Genomic DNA, 26,009 nt, shown 5'->3' with positions numbered 1-26,009 from the left:
TGTGCCTTTCTTTATTGTGTGAAATTACATCTTACTTAATACAAAAACATATAAATGAAATACTAAGAAACTTACTCAACCAAAATGCTGATATTTTGAAGAAATAGGCATTTGCTTCGTTTAGGATTTGAAAGAGAAATGATAAGGTATAAGAAAATGGATCCCATTGTTTTTTGTTTGTTGTAATGTGGAGTAATTTCCACGGTTTTGTTACTCATGTCTTCATTTACTAGTTTGGTACTTAACTAAACCACGTTTATAATGCACCCATAATGCATTAATGAAACTAAAACAAAACTTTAAGTCTTTAAACAAAAGCAATCATTTTGGGACTTAGACATATACTACTCTTATAAATATCGGAATTAAAGAATGATTAATAGTCGCCAGCAAGTTATGACTTCTAATGCAAGAAGCCAACCATATGCACATGTCGTTATCAATCTGGTTCACCATGTGACAATGAAAAGATGTAATGATAATTAATTAACATTACACCAACAACTATTAGGCCAAAACACTCCAAAATTCGTTGGAGAAACATGAAATGATTATATTATATGGTGCGGCTTAGCTGTTTTAAGAAGCTCTACAACCCCAATTGACATTTTTTTACAACTCCCACTTGCTTAACTTTATAGAAAGTCTTTGTTTATTATCGTTTATTATTTGGTTAGATCATAGTAATCTATAGAGTAAGGGCATAGATTCAACAACTTTTTTTAAGATATTCAACTTACTCTCTTAGTCTTTTGGATGACTCAAAAAATTATCCTAAATAATTTGCAGTTATCTATCTGAACCTGGATCTAACGTTGATTATATATGGTGAAACTTCAGCTAATGATATTTAAAATCCGAATTACTCATACCGTCTTCAAAATCTAAATTCTCATATCTGTTTTCAAAGGTACACTTCACATACTCGAGTTATCTCAATCCATTACTATTTTTTTCTAATCCAAAATCGTTACTATTTGGTTCTTTAGTCCAGTTAACTTCTCATATATTAAAGAAATAAGAAAAAAAAATTCGCTACTAAATCAACTAATTATAAGGTACAAAATATCAATGGATAAAACTTGGATAATGGAGAAAAGGTACTATGAAAACCTATGGGAATTGGTGTGAAGATGAGAAGGTGCGCAGTCTAAATCTGAAACCACAAACGCCGTCGTTTCAGACAACTGGACAACAAAACATGAGCCACACTATTAGTGACTAGTGTTTGTGTGTGTTCACCAACCAAGATATGATTCTTACTTGAAGGAGACATCAACCAAACAACCCTTAATTAACAGAATCAAAAGGGACTTTTTGTTTTGGGTCCAATCTCTTTTCCACTTATCTCTCTCTCTCTCCTTCGGTTTAGAGATTTGACTTATACGAATCAAGATTATCTTGTTTTGTTTTTTTTTTTTCCAAATTTATGATTAACAAGCTGTCCTTTCTTGATCGACAAATCTTGATTAGCATCTTTCTAGTAGTCTATGATGATTAAACAAAAGAATGATTTAAGATGTAGATCATTTGTTTGACTTGAAAATTTTACTTTTTGTTGAACATTGATTATAGTTTTCTAACGGAATAAAAGCTGTAGATATTACATATTGATGTATTTGTAACAAGTTTCAGAAAATGTAGAAACATGCAGCATTACAATTCGAGTATTAAAGCAAACGGTAGGACTTTATCTTCGATTAGAAACTGGTGATGGACCATCCCCAACCTCCACTAGCATCATCTCCACCTACTCCTAACCACTAATCCAATTATCTTTTTCATTTTTTTGTTCTTGTCAATATTATTATACTTTTCTGTTGTCAGAAAAAAATGTTTCTATTTTGCTACCTTTTCGTAGACCTTGATTTTTATGGGTGATAGGAAAATATTACAATCTTTTTTGTTTTTGTTGGTTAAATCCTACTTTCTTTTTTGTTTGTCTAACTGATAACGTGTAAACAATCAAATGGTGATCTAGTAGTTGAAAGATTCATCTTAAAGTTAAAGAACTGAAATTTGATTTTTTTTTTTCACTACGATTTCAATGGTGATTGGTTATTGATAATCGTAGAGTTTAAATTCGTTCATTGAAAGAAATGGACCAATCTAAATCATGAATTTTTTTTCTAATTCCTTTTTAGGAAAAAAAACTGAAGTTGTATGTATGAAATCGTCTTACCAACAAAAACGACTACCTAAAAAAGAATAATTTAAGTTTGTTTCATTTATGTTTACGGAGAAGTCAAGTAAAATTTTGAGTTAAAGCCCTTTCATTCAATTTCAGAGTGGTTAATTACCTTTTACCCCCTTTATATTTTTCTAAAATAAAATTTAATAAAAAAATTATTAAAAATCGAAAATTAATAAAATTTATTATTAAAAATCGTAAATTAATAAAAAATTATTAAAATCGGAATTTAATAAAAAATATTTAAATTTTAAAAAATATCAAAAATTGTAAATTAATAAAAATTATATAAATCAGAATTTAATCAAAAAACATTTAAATTTTAAAAATTTATTAAAAATTGGAATTTGATAAAAAAAAACATTAAAATGATATCATATATACTATATGCGAAGTAAATTTTTCGGTATAAGTTCTCTTATTCAATTTAGGTGGCTAATCATCATAGTATATATTAAAAGCGAAGTGAATTTTAGCTTTAAAGACCTCTCATTCAATCTCAGCGTGGTTAATTATTTTTTTGTCCCTTTCTAAAAGGTCATTAATATCCTTTAATTGGTTAAAATTAAGTTTTATTTATAATTAACTATACCAAATTTTGTTACCATGAAGTTAATATTGGATCTTTTAATGCTATAAAATTGTATGGTTTTGTATATGAAAGCCCCAAGGCTCTCACTTTAGCCCTAATCTCCGATTAGTCAGAGCTTCTTCTTCAACTGGTGGTTTCTGTGTTTTGACGTTTGAGTTGTATTGCTTTATTAAAATTTTTGAATTAGGGTTTTTTGTTTAAAAGCTTTGGGTCTGTGTTCATGATGAATGAGGACGATTGAGTATTTAAGCTTTGCGATTAATTTCCATCGATATTGCTCTATAAGTCTATGACCGATCGGATCCCATACTGTTTATGCTCCTCCATCTCAACTTTGTTTCTGTTTTCGGAATGTGTCTGGTTTATCCAAAAATAAGTTTGCTTCGGACTTGAGATTCTGTTTGGTCATGTTTAAGGTGTATTCATCTCAGTTAAATTTTGAGGAATCAAAGTGATGCTAATCATACTGATTTAGCGTTGTTTATTGTGATGTCCAGTTATAGTGAAGAATATATTCACAAGCATAAAATCGTAGCAAAACAAAAAAAAAAAAATTCACAAGCATAAAAGAGACCATATTGAACGAGTTTCTACTGTTCTCCAAGCCAAGTCGAATTGATCGCTCTGCTTCTTCACTCTAATTATAGTAAAGACTGAAGAAATCGTTGGAATAAAGATTTCGATGAGCCCGAGACTCTTGCCCCAACCAGACTTTTTTGGCCGTGCGAAATACATGGTTATTCAAGGTGAACCAGGATGATGCATAATGGAATATAAATGGGAAATTATTGATTAAATTTAAAAAAACTAGACCAATCAGGGTTTTAAAATTATATTTTTCATGTTAAATCTTGTGGAATCGTTGAACAGAAAGTGTGATTTCACTAAAGACTGTTATTGGTAAAATTTTGCAATCATGCTAATTTAGGAATATTAGTAATGACACTTTCAGTGAGACTTTTGTTACAACATTTTTCTTAAACGGACCAAAGTATTTATGTGGTTGATTTTACGATTGGATAATGAAATGTAGGAGGGTCTTGAATTGGACATTTGCATATGGATACTACCTTGCTCATAATGAACATGCAAAGACACAATTTTTTCGAGTATTTGAAAGAGGCTTCATCATTGTGCAGAGATGTAGTTGGAACAGTTTGTCTCCGGAACTAATGAACCATCCAAAAGTTTCAATGATTTCGTTTGACTAAAGTAACCAAACCTACTTTGAAAAACACGTGAAAGCTTTGGAGAATGGTCTTGCTGATGTGGAACACAATGAGAGCACAAATCAACAACAGACTCTAGATCTTCTTTCAAATGACAAAGGTTGACAAGGGTCTAAGAAAGATCCAAGTGGTAAGTGAGAGATCTTTCAGCTTCAGATTTATATTATTGGTGCAAAAAACCGTATGGTTTATTGCAAATGGTATTTTCAAAATTAAGGATCATACCAAGTATTTGGTTTACAATTCGGAGGGACATGTGAAAAATTGTAAGTTTATAGAATTGAGAAGCTATATATTGGTTAAGATAAATAAAGAATATATTTTTTCCCCTAAAAAAACCTATAGCATCACTCCGCTAATTAAAAGATTTTTACTTCTTTCAATGCCTTATAGAAAAAATAATCTCATTATGTAAATCTCAATAACAGAGTACATTGGTAAAGTTTTAAAAACCAGGAAATAGTCAAGATAATACCAGTAGGTACCTTACATAACGATCAAAGGGAAAGTGAGAAACTCCTATGAGAGAGTCATCTCATTTATAATTGTTTAAGAATCTAATATTTTTTTTTAAAAATAATTGGAAGAATATATGTCTCAAATAATAAATAATTCATTATGTGAAGATTATTCTTTCTACAAAATATAAGAAGTGAATACAGTTCTAATTTTTATGATTAAAAATTAAAACATGTTTTACTTTTTAGGCAATAAAGAATAACAACTTTAAGAGTGACTTGGTTTTAGCTTCCAAACTATATTTCAACTTCATTTTAAGAGGAGAGTTCATATTAGAATACTCGGATAATATGTGTTTATGTTATCTTTGTGCTTCACTTTGCAAGATTTTTTGAAATTGATAGTTTATACAAAGATAATCAAGCCTATAAAATATGTGAAAATATACATCTGAAAACTTCCAAACTTCCAAAAATAAATAGTAGAAGAAAATACGAAGAAGGAATAAAACTAAAAAAAAAAAGAAAAACACAAAGAAGAAGTCTGTTTATTTAATATTTTATGTAAAACAATAAGAAATTGGAAAATATAGACTATATTAAGAATAATAGGAAGAAAAAAAATCGAAAGAACAAGACAAAAAAAAAATTGAAAGAAAAGATGATGTTTCCGTCCGCGCAACGCGATTTTGAGTAAGTTTTTCAAATAAATTAGCGATTTTGAATAAGTATTTTTAATGAAACATTTCCGCCCGCACAAGGTGCGGGCTAAACACCTAGTTTCGTAAGATTCACTAAATACTGAAGAAAATTGAAAATTTACACTTAATTTTATAGAAACATATAAATAAATTTATTAAACTACAAATTACTAGCATATCCTCATAAGTTACTAGTTTATGATTTTTTTTTTTAAAACTCCAATTTTATGAAATTTCGAGAAATACCATTATTATTAAGTAGTGAAAGTTATTGAAATCTGCCCTGACTTATCATTAAAGAAAAATAATCAAAATATTAAATAATTAACTAATGAAAATTTTCTTGATTGTATTTTTTTTTGGATATGAAACATTATAAACACAATTTGTTATCTTAAAAATATTACTTATGTGCTTATATTAACCTGAATACTACTTGGTACAAAAAGAGTTATTAAAATAAAACATAACGAGAAAACCTGAAATCGTTTCTTATTAAAAACACAAAAACTAAAATCGCATGCATGCTATAGAGAAGTTTTAGTACGAAATCTCTTGGGATCGTAGTTTGAAAATTCATTGGCACATCTCCTCAATAAATACAATCCAACTGAGCAATAGTACATTAATAAATTCAATTATAAAATTATCAAAGGCAATTACTCGAATCTAACCATTACCTACCTGAGAGATGCACCTTGTTTTGGATCTAGAGATGATATTGTCCCATTTGTTTATGGAACAAAGAGAATATAAAAGCTGGATTCATGTGGGACTGGGTCATCCATCATTTTTCGTGTTCTTCAATTCACCAACTTCTTAGGTTCCGCATCTTTTGTACTTTCTTTCTTACTTTAATTTTGCAATTAAATTTTCTTATTATATTTAATATACAACTTTTTTTTATAACTAAAACTAACTCAAAATGTCAATGATTAATTTTTCATTTAACAAAAATATATTTGAATTTATTCTTTCAATTGGATGCCAAAATTTACAAAATTTCCAAAATCCGGAAGAAATGTTGTTGACCACTCTTTATCAGAATAGAATTTCTGATTATTCCATGCGTTAAATTTAGAAATTAAAGATCTATATAAAATGGCAATGTCAACAAATGGTAATGCTTATCCATTAGATATATAACCAAAGGCAGACTTTTTGACTAAAATGGTATTTTCTTGCATTATTACCTAAAAGCTCTTCTTGCATTAATCTTACATGCAAATTTATCCCCAAAGTCAGACTTCAAAATCATGGCTTTGTAGCTCACCTCTTAGCACATATATCTTCACTTATTAGCGTTAAATAATAATGGAATCTAAAAAGAGTTTTTTTTTAATTAATTTATTAGAGAGACTTTGAAAGGTTGGCAATTTTAACTTTTAAGATTACATTTATTTGGCCGTCGGATTAAAGCAAATATCTACACCTTAATATATAATTTTTTTGAATAATCAAGATATATTCCCAAACTGAAATTTGATTTAATTTTCAGAAATATACATAGATGAATATTATTCGCCTCTATTTTTTGAATTTAGAAATGCTTAAAACGTAGAAAAAATGCTTTTATGGATTCAAGAAAATAGTTCGGTAAAAAAGCCTAAAATTAGTCCAGTAACACCTTCAAGAAAATCACCCAAAAAAAACATTTTCCGATTTGGCAAAAACAAAAAAAGAAGCCTTTTGACATCTTTCTCATAATTTGTCTCGGGACGTTCACACACGCACTCACAAGTCACAAGTCAGAATCTCTCTCTCTCTTTCTCACAGGGACTATATGGTCATTTCGTAGGCGCACACTGTTACACAAAACACACACGCGTAATTTCTCTTTTCCCAAATCAAAATCTGAAAGTTTCTTCTTTCTTTAACCGCCCTCTCTCTCTCTCTCTCTCTCTCTCTGAAATCTTCACAGAGATTGAAAATTGAACGGAAAAAATGGTGGTTCCCGGACGGAGAACCGTCTGGGACGGAGTAATTGAGCTGACGAAGATGTCTCAGGAACAGTCCGTGGATGCTCGTCACTGGGCTTCCCATTTATCGGCGAGCTTGAAATCCGTCGTGGACTTCCCGTCGACGGAGCTCGCGGAGGTTCTCGTTTCGTACATTTGCTGGGATAATAACGTCCCTGTTCTCTGGAAGTTCCTTGAAAGAGCTATGGCCTTGAAGCTTGTTTCTCCTCTCGTTGTTCTTGCTCTGCTCGCTGACAGGTTTAATCTCCATCTTTGTTTTATTGCTCATTTGATTGTTTCTTCCCGGAAAATTTAGGGTTCTAAATATTGACGAACTTTTGTAAATTGGTGAATTGAAGTTTGGAAAGTAGCGACAATGAAACAATTGCAAATGGATCTTAGATTTGGTTTCTTGCAGAGTTGTTCCAAACCGGTCTACGCAAATAGCTGCTTACAGAATTTACCTGGAGCTTCTCAAGAGAAATATTTTCAGGATTAAAGATCATATTACCGGACCTCACTACGAGAAGTAAGTAACTGTTGATGATACTTTTACTCACTACTGTTTCATTGATATGTTTGGCTCTTTCTAATCTGGGACTTGTTACTAAACATAGTTGAGTCCTTTTATATGAAAAGCTAATGTTTGTTTGGATAAGCATCATTAAATTTCTGGTCATTATTCAGAAAAGTAGAAATAGAGAATACAATTGCTTTTTCTTTGGCATACTAGTTGTTGTTACCTTGGCATTCTTGTTTTCTTTGTAAATTTATCTCCCTTCTTCTGTGTACAGCGTTATGAAATCAGTAGCCAACATTCTTCGTCTTCCAGAGTTGTTTGGTCTGGAAACAAGCAAACCTGGTGTACTTTTAGTAGAATTCGTTTTTAAGACGGTGTCACAACTGCTAGATGCATGCTTAAGTGATGAAGGTTTACTAGAGCTAAGCCAAGATATGGAAACTAATGCTCCTGAGAGATATAATGAAAAGACAGGATCTCACGAGAAGTTACAGACTTTGAATACCATCATGGCTATTGAGATGATTGCTGAATTCCTCAGAAATACAGTGACCTCCAGTTTCCTCTACTTGGTATCCTCCAACAGGTATGCATCATAGTTGATCTGAAATCATATCCACAATCAATCTGCTATGTTGAAGCTTGGATTAGTCGTTTAAAGCTGAGAGTAAAGCTTTTGTTTTGCATTGGCAGCTATTTTGCTTAATTATAAACTGAATGTTTGCTATCTATTTCTTTTTAGGGCTTCAAATTGGCATGAATTTGTCCGGAGAGTACAGGTGCTTGGAGAAAAGTCATCGGCCTTAAGAAATTCAAAGGCTATAACCTCTGGGGATCTGTTGCAGTTGATTTCAAGTAGACGATTTGGGTATTCTTCTGACAGCAAAGTAATTTCATTACGGAAATCTAATCCAATTGTGGATTTTGGAACTCTCGCTTCCTTTGCTGGCTTATGCCATGGAGCAAGTCTCTCTTCACTCTGGCTTCCTCTTGATCTGGTATTTGAAGATGCTATGGATGGATATCAAGTAAATCCAACGAGTGCAATTGAAATAATTACCGGTAATTTGCATACTCCATCTTCTTTCACTTGTGGCTTTAACGAAAGAGGAGATATCTCAAATATATAATGAGATGACTCAAACAAAAATAATGTTTTCAGGGCTAGTTAAAACACTTAAAGAAATTAATGGGAGCACATGGCATGACACCTTCTTGGGTCTTTGGATATCAGCTCTCCGACTTGTTCAAAGGGTTAGACTAATCTCTTCCTGTTTGGATTTGCTCTTTCTTGCCAAGTTTACTTACACCGTGTATTTTTGTGATTGGTTCTGTTATTTGGTTGTGTTATAATTCACTGCTATAATTTCCAAGACTTTCTTTTTCTTAAAGTTCATTTCTGCTCTTGAGTCAACCAGGCTAGACTGAAAGCTCTGTTATTTGGTTGTTAGTCTATCATCCATGATAAGTTCAGATTTTCCACATCCAATGGCCCTTCTGATTTTCTTGTCTTTCTTTATTGCTAGGAAAGGGATCCTATTGAGGGACCTATCCCTCGACTAGACACAAGGCTGTGCATGTCATTATGTATTGTACCTCTCGTGGTCGCGAGCCTTATTGAAGAGGGAGAGCATGAATTTGCCATGGAAAAGCTGCGAGATGATCTTATTACAAGTTTGAAAGTCCTTGGTGAATTCTCTGGGTTGCTGCATCCTCCAAATTGCGTTGTTTCTGCTGCCAACAAGGCTGCCACAAAGGCAATCATATTTTTGTCTGGTGGAAATGTTGGAAAGTCATCTTCTGATGTCATAAACATGAAGGACATGCCTAACAACTGTTGTAAGTTAATAAAAATTCTGCTCTGTTAAACCAATTTCTTTGTCTTCGTGTGCTTCATGATTAATGTCTTTTGATTGCCCTCATTTGTTGATGTAATGGCTTCTGACATATATTATGTATATGTCGTAGCTGGAAACATGCGCCACCTGATAGTCGAGGCTTGTATTGCAAGAAATATACTGGATACGTCGGCCTATTCGTGGGCTGGCTATGTTGATGGCCGAATCAACCAAATACCTCACAGCCTGCCGAGTGAAGTACCTTGCTGGTCGTCATTTGTGAAAGGGGCCCCACTAAATGCGGCGATGGTGAAAGCATTAGTTTCAGTTCCTGCTTCAAGGTAGAATGAGTTCTTATTTTCTTTTTGTTTCTTGTTTCTTATTATCCACATAGTCTTCCCTCCAAATCATGGCTGGTTGTAGTTTATAAGATTGAAAAATTAATCCAAGGTCACAACAGAGAGAATAGTGGTTGCATTCTAGTTTTACTTAAGTTCTGCCTCTTCTTCAGTTATTCCTTTTTGTTTCTTAGCCAGGAAGAGTCAGATGCTCTTTTTTTTATTGATTTACCGAGAGTAAAGCAACTGAAATTTAAGCTCATGGATTTGATGGAAGCTTAGCAGAGCTCGAGAAACTATATGAGGTCGCAGTCAAAGGATCGGATGATGAGAAGATATCTGCTGCTACAGTGCTCTGTGGGGCTTCTCTCACACGGGGTTGGAACATACAGGTTGGCATTATGTCTACCAGTGAATATTCGGTTGAGTTTCCTGCTTGACTACACCAGTTTGCTTAATCTGTTTTTCTTCAATGTACAGGAACACACTGTTGAATTTCTTACAAGATTGCTTTCCCCACCCGTTCCAGCAGATTACTCCGGGGCTGAAAGTCATTTGATTGATTATGCCTGCATGCTGAATGTTGTTATTGTTGGAATAGGATCTGTTGACAGCATTCAGATTTTCTCTTTACATGGCATGGTATGTGATTTATGCGACAATTGTCTTGGAATACCGAATTTGCTGCAAGATATAATGTGTGGTTTTGATGACTACTCTTTAGGTTCCGCAACTTGCTTGCTCACTAATGCCAATCTGTGAAGAGTTTGGATCTTACACTCCAAGTGTATCATGGAGTCTTCCTTCTGGAGAAAATATCTCAGCATATTCTGTTTTCTCAAATGCTTTCACTCTTCTTTTAAAGCTTTGGAGATTCAATCATCCTCCTATTGAGCATGGTGTAGGAGATGTGCCCACAGTTGGCTCCCAACTCACTCCCGAACATCTTCTTTTAGTGCGTAATTCTCATCTTGTTTCCTCGGAGACCCTTAATAGAGACCGAAACAGAAAGAGACTTTCAGAAGTTGCAAGGTCCGCATCTTGCCAACCCGTGTTTGTTGACTCGTTCCCCAAGCTGAAAATCTGGTATAGGCAGCACCAGAGATGCATAGCTTCCACATTATCTGGACTTACACATGGATCTCCCGTCCACCAGACAGTTGAAGCACTTCTCCACATGATATTCAGAAAATTCAGAGGCAATCAGACTTTAAATCCAGTTAATTCAGGCACTAGCAGTTCATCGGGAGCTGCGAGTGAAGATAGCATTCTAAGACCCGAAGTTCCTGCTTGGGATATCCTCAAAGCCGTTCCATATGTTGTAGATGCTGCTTTAACAGCTTGTACTCATGGAAGGCTTTCTCCTCGTGAGTTAGCAACAGGTTTGTGTCTCATGCTTTCTTTTGTTTTATTCGATCAGTTTGCATAAATATGAAAACAGAGAGAGAGAGAGAGAGGTTCTCATCGTGTTTTCATGTGCAATAACATCCGCCTATATGACCTTTTGCAACTTTGAATGTCAGCGAGAGATGTCTGACTGTGTTGATCAGTTGTTAAATCATATGCTTTTCTTACAGTAAAATGATCTTTGTTTATGTGCTAACAAGTGTTGTTCTTTCAGGGCTGAAAGATTTAGCAGACTTTCTCCCGGCATCATTAGCAACAATAGTTAGCTACTTCTCGTCTGAGGTGAGTAGAGGTGTGTGGAAGCCAGCATTCATGAACGGCGTGGATTGGCCAAGTCCGGCTACAAATCTATCCAATGTTGAGGAATATATAAAGAAAATTCTCGCGACAACAGGAGTTGATATCCCTAGCCTTGCTCCAGGTAAATTATGAAACTTTTATTAAACACCAATGCTGTATGTTTGCCTTACCTCTGTAAATTTCTCTCGCTAAAATAAGCTTTGTGAACTTATGGTTGATTATTACTGTGTTATTAGCAGGAGGGAGTTCTCCAGCAACGCTTCCTTTACCTTTAGCCGCTTTTGTAAGTCTGACCATTACTTACAAAATCGACAAAGGTTCTGAACGGTTTCTCAATTTGGCTGGCCCAGCTCTGGAATGCTTGGCTGCAGGCTGCCCTTGGCCTTGCATGCCTATTGTTGCTTCGTTATGGACCCAGAAGGCGAAACGTTGGTTTGATTTCCTTGTTTTCTCTGCGTCTCGCACCGTCTTTCTTCACAACCCAGACGCGGTGGTTCAGCTCCTCAGAAACTGCTTCAGTGCCACTCTCGGATTAAATGCTGGCCCCATGTCAAATGATGGTGGTGTTGGAGCTCTTCTTGGCCATGGATTTGGCTCCCATTTCTATGGCGGGATATCTCCTGTAGCACCAGGGATTCTCTATCTCCGTATGTATCGTGCTCTCAGAGACACTGTCTCTGTAACGGAAGAGATTTTCTCTATCTTGATACATTCCGTGGAGGATATAGCCCAGAACAGGCTCTCGAAGGAGAATCTGCAAAGGCTGAAGACGGTGAGGAACGGATCAAGATACGGACAAAGTTCACTAGCGACAGCAATGACTCAAGTCAAGCTTGCTGCTTCGCTTAGTGCCTCATTGGTATGGCTAACCGGTGGCATAGGTGTGGTCCACCTACTCATCAAAGAAACCATCCCGTCTTGGTTTCTATCGGTTGACAAGTCAGACCGAGAACAACCATCAGATCTAGTTGCGGAACTAAGAGGGCATGCCCTTGCCTACTTTGTGGTCTTATGTGGAGCATTCGCTTGGGGAGTGGACTCGAGATCAGCTGCATCGAAACGCCGCCAAGGAATCTTGGGAAGCCACTTGGAGTTCCTCGCGAGTGCCTTGGACGGGAAAATATCAGTGGGATGCGAGACAGCAACTTGGAGGACATATATTTCCGGTGTGGTGAGTCTAATGGTGAGCTGTTTGCCACGTTGGGTCAGAGAGATCGATAAAGAAGTGTTGAAGAGTCTGAGCAACGGACTGAGACAGTGGGGGAAAGAGGATCTAGCGGTTTTATTGCTCTCCATGGGAGGTATTGAAACAATGGATCATACAATTGATTTCATCATTCATTTGCGTTCTTAGCTTCTTACAAGTTTTGTTCTCTTACAGGTTTCAGGTAGTTTTTAGTTTGCTTTGCTTTTGATGATAGATGTTTTTGCTTAGTGTTGCTTCCTTCTTGTGCCTTGTCCTCTGTAATTGTAGTATAGTGTGATGAATCTAACATGCATGTATAGCGGACTGGAAAAGAGACAAATCTTGTAAAGAAATAAGATTCTTATATAGCAAGATGGTTAGGTCTACAATTTGCATTATGATCTATCTTTGCTACTATTCAAGAATCAAAGAAAACAGAGGTTTTGTGTTACGTGTGACAGTGTCAACAACATTAACGGTCTCCGTGTCTCTTCTTCTCTCTTCATGATCATATCAAAACATAAAACAATAGTATTAGGCCATCTTCTCATTTCTTTGTAATCAGTATATTAATCGCAGCACATTGTTTTACAAAAAAGAAAACAAACATGAAGAAAAAGAACTTGCAACAAATTTCTATCGACTAGTTTCTCATTCTTTTCTTTTACCTTACTGGATTTGAACCAAACTTGGAACATAGTTGAAAATAAATGGCATCCATGATTTGTTTGTAGATCTTCCCAAAGGGATTTCTGTGTAATATTCATCGTCTTCTCCAATAATGTACACCATGTTCCTGCTGCCCCAACAACTTTGTCTGCAACACATCGCCACTTTCTTCTCCTCGTCGAGTAAAAAAGTCATGAAAAGCGGATAACGTAATTCGATAAGCTCTAAATCATCTGCAAAGCATATGCTCCACGACAACGCAGCAGCTTCGTTATCAAATTTATTATTAGTCACCCACAACTCCATCTTTAATGGAAAAAAGCTCTGTTTCAACACTGAGAGTTGTTCTTCTCTAACAAGAGATAAATTAGTACACGTCGTCTGAGTTGGAGGAAGACTCAAACGTCTAAATCTCTCTGTTGTGAAATCAAAACAGAGTATGAATACAGACTCGTTGTCTTTTCTATCTGAAGCAACCCAGTAAGTATTTCCTTTCAAAGACACTCCCTTACCTACATGTATGATGTTGTCCCAAGGGACATCGTCATCAAGAACCCTCCACGAGTTAGATATAAACTCATAGATTTCAAACACAGCATTTGGGTTGTAATGATTCCGACATGTCAAGATTTTGTAGCTACGGCAAGATTTGTTGTTTTGGTATCCTAGAGCAAACTTGGAGTCTTTCTTGAAACGAGTTTTGGCATGGATCCATTTTGTCTCCCCTGAACATGGATTCCAAACCACGAGTCTGTTGTGCTTTGTGGTACATAACAACAATCCGTCGCAGTGAAAGACTTGGACTATGTCGACTTGTCGTGAATCAGAGTGGTAAAAATCCTTTAGGACAAGTGCATCCTTAAACTCTATAGATGGATCGTTGAGATTGATCTCAACGCTCATTGGACAAACCTTGAATTCCTTCAACATGAGAAGTAGAGACTGCTTTGGAGCTTTGTATGGTGCTTCTTGGTGAATCCTTGGTCTTTGAACAAAGCGTTCCATCGTTTGCAAGTAGGTCGCAGCCGTTTCAGAGCTGTCGCAGGAACCCTGGAGAGTATTTCCTCTAACAAATCCGGAGGAAGCTCGGACATCCTCATTGTAATCTCCCCCAAGAAAAGAACTAAAGAAGAGAGCTACTAGGGGCTACTAGGGGCTCTCCGTATATATGTATATATTTCCAAGTACATCATTCTCATATGCCTTTTTTTGCTAACAAAATCTGTTGCGTGATTCTTTACCATGTTTATTGATCTAAATAGTACGTTTCCAATGTCCGTATTGTGTCAGCCATTGAATCTAATCATTTAAAACAAAGAATTATATATAAGCTTGTAGTAGAAAAATATTCCAAATTTTTAAAATAATTAATGTAGATTTTTCTGATTGCATCAACAATTAAAATAAATATATTCTGCCAAATTAGAAGAAATCCTTTTTTTTATAGAAAACGTAAAAGTTTATATAAGATATAAAATAATGTCTGGTATAATCATCCCACAATATCAGAAGATCTCAGAATTTTCTTAAATATAGGTTATGTAACTTGCCAAAATCACAAAATATAAGTTTACAGAGAAATAGATTACATGGATGATGTGGTGCCATTGATGTGGTGCATTAAATTGGTTCAATATAAAGTTTTTATAAATGGCCAACCAAAAAGACAAATAAACCCAAAAAAGAGTTTTGGTCAAAAAGATCTCTTATCACCTATTTATTTATATTATATACAGATGTTTTAATAGCAAATATTAAAAAAAGCAGAAAATGATAAATCTCAAACGGGCCTTAAGATCGCGAGAGCAAGCCCGTCGTTATCCCACTTACTATTTGCTGATGACAGCTTATTTTTTGTAAAGCTATAAAGGAGGAATGTCAAATGATACTAAACATACTTGGTCAGTATGAGAATGTATCAGGACAAAAAATAAACTATGATAAATCATCGGTACAATTTGGTCACAAGGTTCCTGTTACTGTACAAAACGAGCTAAAACAGCTTTTAGGCATAACAAATATAGGAGGCATAGGATACTATCTAGGACTCCCAGAAAGTTTTGGAGGGGCAAAGAGTAAAATCTTTAATTATGTAGTAGAGAGACAACAAGATAAGGTAAATGGCTGGATCTCAAGGTTATTATCAAAAGGAGGCAAAGAGGTTCTAATTAAATCAGTAGTATTGGCAATGCCAACTTTTGTTATGTCCTGCTTTCGTCTACCAAAAGCAGTAACCACAAAATTAACTAGTACGGTATTGCGATACTGCTGGTCTTCAAATGGGAATAAAAAAGGAATGCAGTGGTTGGCATGGCCAAAAATGTGTAAAGACAAATCAGAGGGAGGAATGAGCTTTCGTAATTTGGATACTGTTAATACGACATTATTGGCTAAACAGATGTGGCGATCAATAGACAAACCACAGTCTTTGTTCTCAAGGGTCTTTAAAGGACGGTACTTCCGGAAGTCGGATCCTCTTGATCCTATCAAATCGTACTCTCCGTCATATGGATGGCGTAGCATTATCTCAGCATGACTCTGGTTATTAAAGGGCTAATGAAAAGAGTTGGATCAGGCACATCTATCTCTGAATTGAATGACTCTTGGATTCCTTCCTCTCGCCCGAAATCTGCTATATATAAGGGTTATAACTATTACCCGAATTTAAAGGTTAATCACCTGATTGATCCAACAACAAATACGTGGAATTTAGGCCTAATTAATGCAATTATCAATCCCGCGGATGTAAAAATAATTCGAAGTATGCCTATAAGCAATACATACAAACCGGATTCTCTAGGCTGGTATTTTACAAAGACCGGCCATTATACGGTAAAATCTGGTTACCATTCATTTGCGTTCTTAGCTTCTTACAAGTTTTGACCTCTTCCAGGTTGTTAGGTAGTTTTTAGATTGCTTTGATGGATGTTAGATGTTTTTGCTTAGTTCTGCTTCCTTCTTTGTGCCTTGTCCTCTGTAATTGTAGTATAGTGTGATGAATCTAACAAGCATGTATAGCGAATTGGAAAAGAGACAAATCTTGTAAAGAAATAAGATTCTTATATAGCAAGATGGTTAGGTCTACTATTCAAGAAACAAAGAAAAGAGGTTTTGTGTTACGTGTGACACTGTTTCGTGGAAAACAAGTCAACAACATTAACAGTCTCTGTGTCTCTTTTTATCTCTTCCTGATCATATCAAAACATAAAACAATAGTGTTAGGCCATCTTCTCATTTCTTTGTAATGAGTATATTAATTGCATCACGTTGTTTTACAAAAGGAAAACAAAAATGAAGAAAAAGAACTTGTGACAAATTTCTATTGACTAGTTTCTCATTCTTTTCTTTTACATTGCTGGATTTGAACCAAACTTGGAACATAATCGAAAATAAATGGCATCCATGCTTTGTTTGTAGATCTACCTAAAGGGATTTCTGTGTAACATTCATCGTCTTCTCCAATAATGTATACCATGTTCCTTCTGTACCAACAACTTTGTCTGCAACACGCGGCCACTTTCTTCTCCTCATCGAGTAAAAAAGTCATGAAAAGCGGAAAATGTTGAAAATCCACTGTAAAGCATCTTCTCCACAACAATGGTTCTTCAGTATCAAATTTATTATTAGTCACCCACAACTCCATCTTTAATTGAAGATAGCTCTGTTGCAACAATGAGAGTTGCTCTTCTCTAACAAGAGATAAACTCGTACCCGTCATCGTCTGAGTTGGAGGAAGACTCAAACGTGTAAATCTCTCTGTTGTGAAATCAAAACAGAGTAAGAATTTAGACTTGTAGTCTTTTCTATCTGAAGCAACCCAGTAAGTATTTCCTTTCAAAGACACTCCCCCACATATATGTATGAAGTTGTCTCGAGGGACGCCATCAAGAACCCTCCACGAGTCAGAGATAAACTCATAGATTTCAAACTCTCTATTTGTGTCGTAATGATCCCGACATGTCAAGAGTTTGTAGTTACGACAAGATTTGTTGTCTTGGTATCCTAGAGCAAACTTCGAGTGGTTCTCGAAACGAGTTTTGGCATGGATCCATTTTGTTTCCCCTGAACATGGATTCCAAACCACGAGTCTGTTGTGCTTTGTGGTACATAACAACAAACCGTCGCAGTGAAAGACTCGGACTATATCGACTTGTCGTGAATCAGAGTGGTAAAAATCCATTAGGGCAAGTGCACCCTTAAACTCTATAGATGGATCGCTGAGATTTATCTCAACGCTCATTGGAAAAAACCCTAAATTCCTTCAACATGAGAAGTAGAGACTGCTTTGGAGCTTTACGATGGTGTTTCTTGGTGAATCCTCGGTCCTTGAACAAAGCGTTCCATCTTTTGCAAGTTGGTCGCAGCCGTTTCAGATCCGTCGCAGGAACCCTATTTCCTCTAACAAATCCGGAAGAAGATTGGATATCATCATTGTGATTGTTGGAAATCAATCCAAAGTCCCACATCGGAAATTTAGACTAATATGGTCTACTATATAAGTAATGTCCAACTCTAATTAGTATGAGGCCTTTTGGGAAGGAACCCAAAAACAAATCCGTGCGGGCTTTGTCAGTTAGGCCCAAAGTGGACAATATCATACTAATAGGGAGTTGGACATGGGCTTAAAAAGCCCAATAAATGGTATCAGAGCCTAGGTCAAGGAAAAATGGACCTGGAGTAGTGGGTTGGGCTGTATGTTCGTTGTGGGAAAGAAACCCTAGAAGATGACTTCGCGATTATACAAGAATCGCGAAGTACAAGATGGTATTAAGTATGGCTGTATGTTGAGATCAAGAGTTATAGAGTCTTTGGCTTGAGGGGGAGATGGTTGGAAATCAATCCAAAGTCTCACATCGGAAGTTTAGACTAATATGGTCTACTATATAAGTAATGTCCAACTCTAATTAGTATGAGGCCTTTTGGGAAGGAACCCAAAAACAAATCCGTGCAGGCTTTGTCAGTTAGGCCCAAAGCGAACAATATCATACTAATAGGGAGTTGAATATGGGCTTAAAAAGCCCAATAGTGATCTCATTCTCAAGAAAAATAAAAAAGAGAAAAGCGACTAGGACTCCGTATGCAGAAATTAGGGTTTTGAGATTTTGATCCAATTTTTGTCTTATATATCACGAAAAACTACATCACTCTCATATTCCTTTTTTTTACTAACAAAATCTGTTGCGTGATTATTTATCATGTTTATTGAGCTAAAAAGATACTTTCTTAACAAACTATAATATCTTTGAAATAAAATTGGTGCGGCACTGCGGCTGACCTTAGAAATTAAGCTCTGTCACATGCTTTCAATGAATGTTGTTTTCATTTCATATCATCATGATTGCATATTCGCATTGTCTACACTAAAATGACGTTATTGTTTTGACTTAGAAATGAGAAAAGAACATTTTCAATGGCAAAGTGTTTGGTCCCACTCCCCACACATGTAGCTACAGTAAAATTTGTTGTTTTGGTATCCTAGAGCAAACCCTGAGTGTTTCTTGTAAAGAGTTTTGGTTTGGATCTAATTTGTTTCCCGCAACACATGGATTCCAAAAGCATGAGTCTATACTGTACTTGGTGGTACACAACAACAAACAACCATCGCAATAAAAGACTTCAATATCGACTTGTTGTGAATTAAAATGGGAACCATTTAATGGAACCTTAAACTCTATAGATGGCGAAGCGACGCTGAGATTGATCTTAACGCTCATTGGACAAACCGTAAATTCCTTCAACATGAGAAGTAGAGACTACTTTGCAGCTTTTACGTTCTACGTGTTTTTCGGTGAATAACGTAGAGAAACACATATGCATGTTCTATATTGGTTTTTTCTTTTTTATAACTCAGGTAATCGGGAACCTCGTCTCTCTTCCGTTAGCACTATAGATTGCTGCCCATGTGTTAGTGTAATTAAAGTAGCTAGAGCTCCGAAAACTTTCTTCCTTTCTCGATCTGCCAGGTTTTGCATCTGTATTTTTGCTTGTTTAATATCGATAGCTTCGTTGTTTGTATTCATATGTGTCCTCTGATAACAAATCTCTCATCTTAGTGCAATTCCGTACTGCTTTGAACAATTTATTCTCTGATAAAGAGTAAGAGATTAATATAAAAATCTTGTTTTACCCAAAAGAAAAAAACAAAAACACGCAAAATTAAAACCATAGAGACTAAAATAGGAGGAACTTAATTACAAAAATATAGAAAATTTAGTAACTATGAAAAAAAAGAAAAGAGATCGACTTGGACTAAATAAAGTAGAAACTCTATAAATTAATACTCGATAAATTAATAAACATTCTAAATTAATAATTTTCATAGTCCCGAGTTGGGCGAGTTCAAAATATAACACAATTCGATAAGATAATAATTTTAACAAAACTTCTATGTAAATATATGATCTCATTAATATTATAAATTAATAATTATCATAAACAAAATCTGATTTAAACATATACATGAGATAATCTACGAAAATACAAGTATAGCGATGCTTTTATTTATTTTAAATTAAAATCTTTTTGAAACTCATCTTAAATTTTAGAAAGATTTTTTTAAAAATTATACAATTTTTAAAAAATTAATAAAAAATAAAGAATATTTTTACTTTGAAATTTATTAATTAATAACTCTATAAATTAATAAAATATTAAAGTCTCAACATTATTAATTTATAGTGACGTCGTGTTGGGTGAAATCGTTTTCCAAATCCACAAAACGGCGCATATTGTTAATATTATTGCTAACGAATTTGAATTTTTTCCGGCTTCATCAACTTAGTATAATACTGTATATTTTATAACAACTTTCCAAAACATGTACGAAGGGAGAAAAGGAAAAAAAATATCCTTTTCTCAGCGTTTCCTGTTTCATCATCAAACTCGCACCCTTCGTGGTCGCTCGTCAACAGGATTTCTCGGAAAGAAGTCGTGGCTCACTACGGATGCGAGACTTGGGGACTTGCACGACCTCTAGGCTCTTACGTATTCTCTTTCCTTAGAGAAACATTCAAGAATAAGACCCAAAAGGAAAAGATTAGCGTCCTGGCTTACACCGATGTTGGGTTGATTTTGGTTGGGTTTAAATCAAGCCCAACCTACTATGTGGCTAATCCTATTTTACGACAGTGTGTGAAACTCCCTCTTCGCCCTCTTCGTCTTCTAGGTCAACGGGATGAGTCATTCAAACCTGGACTCGCCACACGAGTTGAAAAGGATGTCCTTTTAGGTTACAAAGTTGTTTTGATGGATGGAACTAACATCAAAACTGGTGTCTTGGGTTTACTCGTATATTCGTCTGAGACAGACTTGTGAAGTTACAACACTCTTTATTTTCATCCTGAGTTGACCTGTGTGTCTAACATCGATCCCATTACCTTGAACGGAAACATTTACTGGTTCGGCTACAATTTCAGCTCACTTCGTTATCATGGTGAGTTTCTTGTGTCCCATGATTTATACGAGGAATCTGATTTACACGTTACCCGGATGAATGGCAAGATCCGATATACACAAGAAGTTGCACAATTTCTCAAGGATTTGTCATGTATACCAACATCGTCTGTAAAGGCTATGAGTTTAAGTTACATATGTGGAGGCTAAAGAGCTGGGAATGGCAATTAGTGTCTGAAATCTCCTTGCTTACCAAGGAACATTATTTTCACTTGGGCATATAAACCCTTTTGACGGCAACATAATCTAGTCGTGGAACAAGATGTTTGCATCTATAAACTTTTCCTAACGACAGTTTGGTTTTCACAACAACTTGGAACGTAGCAGCGACGTTCGCACTCTTAGATTTTCCGGAGAATGGGACTCAAAGAAGAACAAGGACAACCTCTGCGAACTATTCACTTTAAGGTTTGTTCACCCGCGTTGGCTGCATTGGATCCCTTCCTCACCATCATGAGACATGTACAATATTGCTTCTTGATTTTGGATGATGTTGTTTCGTTTCTTTTTGAGCTTTTTCTTTTTTCTTTCTTCTTGTCCGGTTGAAGAGATATCTTAAAAGAACAACACTTGTTAGCACATACACAAAAATCACTCAACTGTAAGAAAAGCTTATCCGTACTAACGTGACAAATCTCTTATATTATTATTTGAGTAGACATTTGCATAGATGCAAATGAACCTTTATTTATAAGATAATACAGAATATTTTACATAAATAAATTTTATTTATAAAATATTATATAAATAAACTTTTACTTAGAAAATATTATATAAATAAATCTTTACTTAGAAAATATTACATAAATAAACTTTATAAATATAGAAGTTCAATTATATAATCCAAAGTTAAAACGATGAGTGAAGACTAGTAGCTTAAAAAACGTTCTCTGGCCCGTTTTCCTAGGTTGTTTCTAACCACCTTGTTTGTCTGAAAGGGACTGTTTCCTACCCTGTTTTTTCTAAAATAACAACTTTTCAAATCCAAAACCACTTTCTGGTGTCTCTTCCCTGGGTTCCACCCCCGACTCTTGTCGGAGGGTCCGCCTCGCCGTTTTCTCCATCAACCCGGATGTTACCTGTGCTTCCCCTTTCACCATCTCCCTCCCCCTCCTCTATTTATGAAATATCCTATGTCTAATCGCTGAAACCCCCTCCTCAGTCTCTTTCCCTCAGCGTGCCTCTTGATAATCCTTCAAGCCTTAGCAAACTTCCTCGCTGCCTTCCCCTAGCCGAGATGTCTCACAGAATCCCCTACCAGGATAAAGGAAAAGCTGTCGCCACCTCTACTCACGACCCAAGATCGGTGCGTGTGAAGGTCAGAGATTCGGACAACTCAGCCCTTCTCTTGAAACATTCCCTCACCCTTGTGGGGAGAGTTACAAATCCTAAGTATCAAAATGTGTGGTCCATTGTTCTCTTCTTCACCAACCGGTGGAAAACCTCTGTCCGACCTATAGGTGCAGACCTTGGCCAAGGACATTTCCAATTCCAGTTTGATAATGAAGAAGATCTGCAACTTCTTCTCAATAACAGACTCTACCATTATGCAAAGTGGATGCTTATTATTCAGCGCTGGGAACCGTCGATCTCGAGATCTTTTCCGTCTCTGATCCCGTTCTGGATTCAAGTCCAGCGTTTCCCGGTTCACCTCTGGACCCAGGAAACCATTAGAAGCCTTAGTGACTCCCTGGGCTGCGAGGAGGTTGAAATCACGTCACTCTCAGCTAGAGTCAGAGTCCACGTCAATGGCTTGAAGCCTCTTGTCACCACTTCCATTGTTGAGTACCCGGATGGCGAGGAGGTCCTTGCCTCCTTGGTCTATGAAAAATTGGAGCGCCATTGCTCTCGCTGCATGATGCTTATCCATGAGGACAAGGAATGCGAGGAATTCCCCACAGCATCGCTTGTTAACTCCAAATCTCCCAGAAAACAGAACCTGGCCCCCTCTGATGCCAGGAATGATATCGACCGAGCCAGAGCTTCTCAGTCAACGAGAGATCGCGTCGAACCCCGACGGAAGGGAGAATACGATCGGGATTTAAATCCTCGTCGTAGTCCAAGACGGGAACCCCATTTGCCTCTACACCACGGACCCCTTGGCCGAAGAGCTCTTTTCCCCAACAGTGCACTTGAGGCCGCCGACAGCCTTGACTCTAGAAGGTCTTCAACCTTCCCCAAAGGGAGGACTGACCTCTCTGGAGCTTCCCTCAAACCACAGAGTTCATCTCATCGGCCAGGGAAAGCTGAGCGGGCTAAGCTCCGTGAAATCGCTTCTAGTGGCCTTTCCCAGGGGTGAACGCATTGAATTCTCCCGACCGACGAGATCAGCTTCTGAGCCCAGGGATAACCCCGTGACACCACCCCCACTCATTCCTCAAGGAGCTCTAAATGAGGCTATTGACGAGCTCAGGAATGTCATGACCATATATTCCAGTGTTCCCGACCCTACAGAGCAAGCAGCAAGAAAGGAACGAGTTAGACAAGCAGAGGAGTCAGGGCAACTCTTAGAATCTGCTGTTCACCTGGCTCAATCAAACCTCAAGACTCATGAACATACCTCGCTGGCTCTCCCTCTATCCTCGGAACGCATCCCTGTCTCGCTTTGTCTTGGTCCTATAAACCCAGAGAGTGTGATCTCTCATGGTGAGGGCCAAGGTATCTTGCCTCTGCCTCCTCCTAAGAGGAAACCTGGACGACCCCCGGGCTCCAAAAAACCCCCTCGAAGCCCCCTACCCCTGGCAAAAACTAGTACAAAAATCAGGAAGGTTCGTCGTGCGCTTCCTCCTAAACGGAAACATCCATCTGAATCTTCCTCCAGAGGGAGTGATAGAACAATTTCGAGAGAGTTTGGTGGCCCTAGTGCTGTAAACCCTCTGGATGAGGTGGGCTCTCGGGACATGAATCCATACCCCAAACCTCCAGCTCCAGGTCCGACATCTAAGACGAAGAAACGGCAGGTGGATTTTCATCCACCATTAAGTCTGATTCCTTAAAAGTTGTGAGTTGGAACTGTCAAGGCTTGGGGAACCCCTTGACAGCCCAACGAGTAAGGAATATCCGGCGCAAGCTCTTCCCGGATATTTTGTTCCTCTCTGAAACCAAAAATGCAGACGCCTTTATCCTAAACAAACTTAAGAGTCTCAAATATGATCACCACCATTTGGTTCCCCCACATGATATCTGTGGCGGAGGACTGCCTCTCTTTTGGAAGCAAGACCTCAACTTGGAAATCATCTCATCATGTGCAAATTACATCGACACCTCCATTCGCTATGAAGGCAAACTCCTGTTCATCACGCTGGTGCATGGGGACCCTGAGCGATCCAAACGCAAAGCGGTATGGGATTCTATCATCTCCCTCTCATCCCTTCGCGAAGCCCCATGGTTTCTTACCGGGGATTTCAACGACATCCTTGACAACTCCGAGAAGTAAGGTGGTGCGGTGCGAGCAGAAGGCACCTTCATTGATTTCCGTTCATTCTGCTCTGAGGGTGATCTGTACGACCTGAATTTCTCTGGGGACTGCCTCTCATGGCGGGGGGGGTGAGAGGCGAGCACTTGGTCCGGTGCCGCCTTGACCGAGCGATGGCCAATAGCGACTGGATCGAGCAATTCCCCTCAGCGCGAAGTGAATACCTGTCCTTCGAAGGCTCCGATCATCGTCCGATCATGTCCCACTTTGAAGTCTCGAAGAAGAAAAGGAAACGCCCATTCCGATACGATCGTCGCCTCCGATGCAATACGGAAGTCTCTAAGCCCATTGAATCCACTTGGGCTCAACGCCCACCTTGCTCTGTAGCTCACCGTCTCACAAAATGCAGATGAGCCTTAATTGAATGGAATAAAACCCATCACCAAAACAGTCAAAAAGTCATCTCATCGGTAAAATTGGCTCTTGAAGAGGCGATGTCGTCTCCGGTGAACGACAAACCGTTAATCTCCTCTCTGAATCTACAACTCCAAAAAGCCTACCAAGATGAAGAAGAATTTTGGAAACAGCGGAGCAGAAGCCTTTGGCTGAGCCTCGGCGATCGAAACTCGGGCTATTTTCATGCTATCACCAAAAACCGGAAGGCTATGAACAACCTCTCTGTCATTGAAGATGACGCTGGTGTCCCCAAATTCGGTGACAAGCAAATCACTGATGTGGTGGTCTCTTATTTCGAAAAACTGTTCACTTCGGAAGACAATGATAGACGCGCCATAGTGGAGGAAGCCTTAGACCCTATGATCTCGGAGGACGCGAACAGACGTCTAATTGCGGACCCAACGGCGAAAAAAATCAAGCTCGCAACCTTCTTTATCCACGCGGATAAGGCCCCCGGACCGGATGGTTTTCCCGCTAGTTTTTCCACTCAAATTGGAATTCCATCGGCCCCGAGATAGTCTCTGAAATCCAGGAGTTCTTCTCCAGTGATGTTTTACCGGCTAATAGTAATGATACCTTCATTAGACTGATTCCTAAAGGTCAAGGTGCAAAGAAAATGTCTGACTATAGACCAAATGCTTTATGCAATGTCTATTTCAAGATCATCTCTAAACTTCTAGCAAGACGTCTCCAACCGATCCTGGGTACTCTCATCTCTGAGAACCAATCGGCCTTCGTCGCTGGCCGAGCAATTACGGACAATGTCCTGATAATTCACGAGATGCTGCACTTCCTCAAAACATCTACTGCCATTGCTCCATGGCCGTGAAGACGGACATGTCTAAGGCTTACGATCGCCTCGAGTGGGACTTCATCAGGCTGGTCCTCTCTCGATTTGGCTTCCACCAGCGCTGGATTGGCTGGATTATGTGCTGCGTCAGTACGGTAACTTACTCTTTCCTCCTAAACGATGGACCTAGTGGCTCTGTCAAACCATCTCGAGGTATCCGACAGGGTGATCCCCTGTCTCCGTACCTATTTATCTTGTGTAGTGAAGTTTTGTCTGGTCTGTGTCGGAAAGCTCAATCTGATGGCTCACTGAGAGGTATTCGGGCATCTCGACATTCACCCCGCCTTAGTCACCTTCTGTTTGCTGATGATACGGTGATTTTCTGCAACACCAGTGTTGACAACACAGCTGCTCTATCTAATATTCTGAAGAAGTACGAGAAAGCCTCTGGTCAATCCATAAATCTCAACAAATCTTCTATTAGTTTTTCCAAGAAAACCCCTGCTGAT

The 26,009-nt window shown here is 37.5% G+C and overlaps 5 protein-coding genes across 7 annotated transcripts; 3 read left to right on the top strand and 2 right to left on the bottom strand.

Annotated features, from left to right (window-relative positions):
• The first annotated feature begins 7,053 nt into the window (after nt 1-7,053).
• On the top strand, nt 7,054-13,100 carry LOC18025148 (mediator of RNA polymerase II transcription subunit 33A). Of its 3 annotated transcripts, XM_024159440.1 has the most exons (13): nt 7,054-7,387; nt 7,548-7,658; nt 7,924-8,235; nt 8,392-8,711; nt 8,812-8,903; nt 9,176-9,488; nt 9,618-9,828; nt 10,103-10,217; nt 10,306-10,467; nt 10,550-11,207; nt 11,447-11,653; nt 11,769-12,833; nt 12,914-13,100. In XM_024159440.1, exons 1-13 carry the CDS (start codon nt 7,116-7,118, stop codon nt 12,922-12,924), a joined length of 3,849 nt encoding a protein of 1,282 aa, XP_024015208.1. In that variant the 5' UTR covers nt 7,054-7,115; the 3' UTR covers nt 12,925-13,100. The 3 variants fall into 3 exon arrangements, with proteins under 3 accessions (XP_024015208.1, XP_006406015.1, XP_024015207.1); XM_006405952.2 differs by having other exon boundaries at nt 11,772-13,100; XM_024159439.1 differs by having other exon boundaries at nt 11,769-13,100.
• A 287-nt stretch (nt 13,101-13,387) lies between these two features.
• On the bottom strand, nt 13,388-14,487 carry LOC18025147 (putative F-box only protein 9). Its single transcript, XM_006405951.2, is given in 2 exon segments — nt 13,388-14,349; nt 14,352-14,487. Coding segments are annotated over 2 exon segments (1,098 nt in total).
• Nucleotides 14,488-16,721: 2,234 nt separating this feature from the next.
• LOC18025146 (putative F-box/kelch-repeat protein At3g22730) lies at nt 16,722-17,819 on the bottom strand. Its single transcript, XM_024159146.1, is given in 3 exon segments — nt 16,722-17,633; nt 17,635-17,780; nt 17,783-17,819. Coding segments are annotated over 3 exon segments (1,095 nt in total).
• Nucleotides 17,820-18,025: 206 nt separating this feature from the next.
• On the top strand, nt 18,026-21,063 carry LOC112088844 (F-box protein At3g28330-like). The gene is made up of 3 exons (XM_024159145.1): nt 18,026-18,083; nt 20,247-20,666; nt 20,888-21,063. The coding sequence occupies exons 1-3, from the start codon at nt 18,026-18,028 to the stop codon at nt 21,061-21,063; spliced, it is 654 nt and encodes a 217-aa protein (XP_024014913.1).
• A 2,196-nt stretch (nt 21,064-23,259) lies between these two features.
• On the top strand, nt 23,260-24,275 carry LOC112088843. The gene is made up of 2 exons (XM_024159144.1): nt 23,260-23,770; nt 23,860-24,275. The coding sequence occupies exons 1-2, from the start codon at nt 23,260-23,262 to the stop codon at nt 24,273-24,275; spliced, it is 927 nt and encodes a 308-aa protein (XP_024014912.1).
• The last annotated feature ends 1,734 nt before the right edge of the window (nt 24,276-26,009 follow it).

Source organism: Eutrema salsugineum, unplaced genomic scaffold (genome assembly GCF_000478725.1).
Source record: "Eutrema salsugineum unplaced genomic scaffold, Eutsalg1_0 scaffold_13, whole genome shotgun sequence".
Classification (NCBI taxonomy): domain Eukaryota; kingdom Viridiplantae; phylum Streptophyta; class Magnoliopsida; order Brassicales; family Brassicaceae; genus Eutrema; species Eutrema salsugineum.
The sequence above is the reverse complement of the archived record's forward strand: the minus strand, read 5'-3'. Positions and strand labels throughout refer to the sequence as shown.

Coding starts and splice junctions, on each gene's coding strand:
- LOC112088844 (XM_024159145.1), top strand. CDS start 18,026: ATGGTATCAGAGCCTAGGTCAAGGAAAAATGGACCTGGAGTAGTGGGT. Junction 18,084..20,246: donor AGTAGTGGGTTGGGCTGTAT/GTTCGTTGTGGG, acceptor TCCTTTTCTCAG/CGTTTCCTGTTTCATCATCA. Junction 20,667..20,887: donor CATCAAAACTGGTGTCTTGG/GTTTACTCGTAT, acceptor ATGAATGGCAAG/ATCCGATATACACAAGAAGT.
- LOC18025148 (XM_024159439.1), top strand. CDS start 7,116: ATGGTGGTTCCCGGACGGAGAACCGTCTGGGACGGAGTAATTGAGCTG. Junction 10,468..10,549: donor TTTTCTCTTTACATGGCATG/GTATGTGATTTA, acceptor ACTACTCTTTAG/GTTCCGCAACTTGCTTGCTC. Junction 11,208..11,446: donor TCCTCGTGAGTTAGCAACAG/GTTTGTGTCTCA, acceptor TTGTTCTTTCAG/GGCTGAAAGATTTAGCAGAC.
- LOC112088843 (XM_024159144.1), top strand. CDS start 23,260: ATGACCATATATTCCAGTGTTCCCGACCCTACAGAGCAAGCAGCAAGA. Junction 23,771..23,859: donor CCCCAAACCTCCAGCTCCAG/GTCCGACATCTA, acceptor GGAACTGTCAAG/GCTTGGGGAACCCCTTGACA.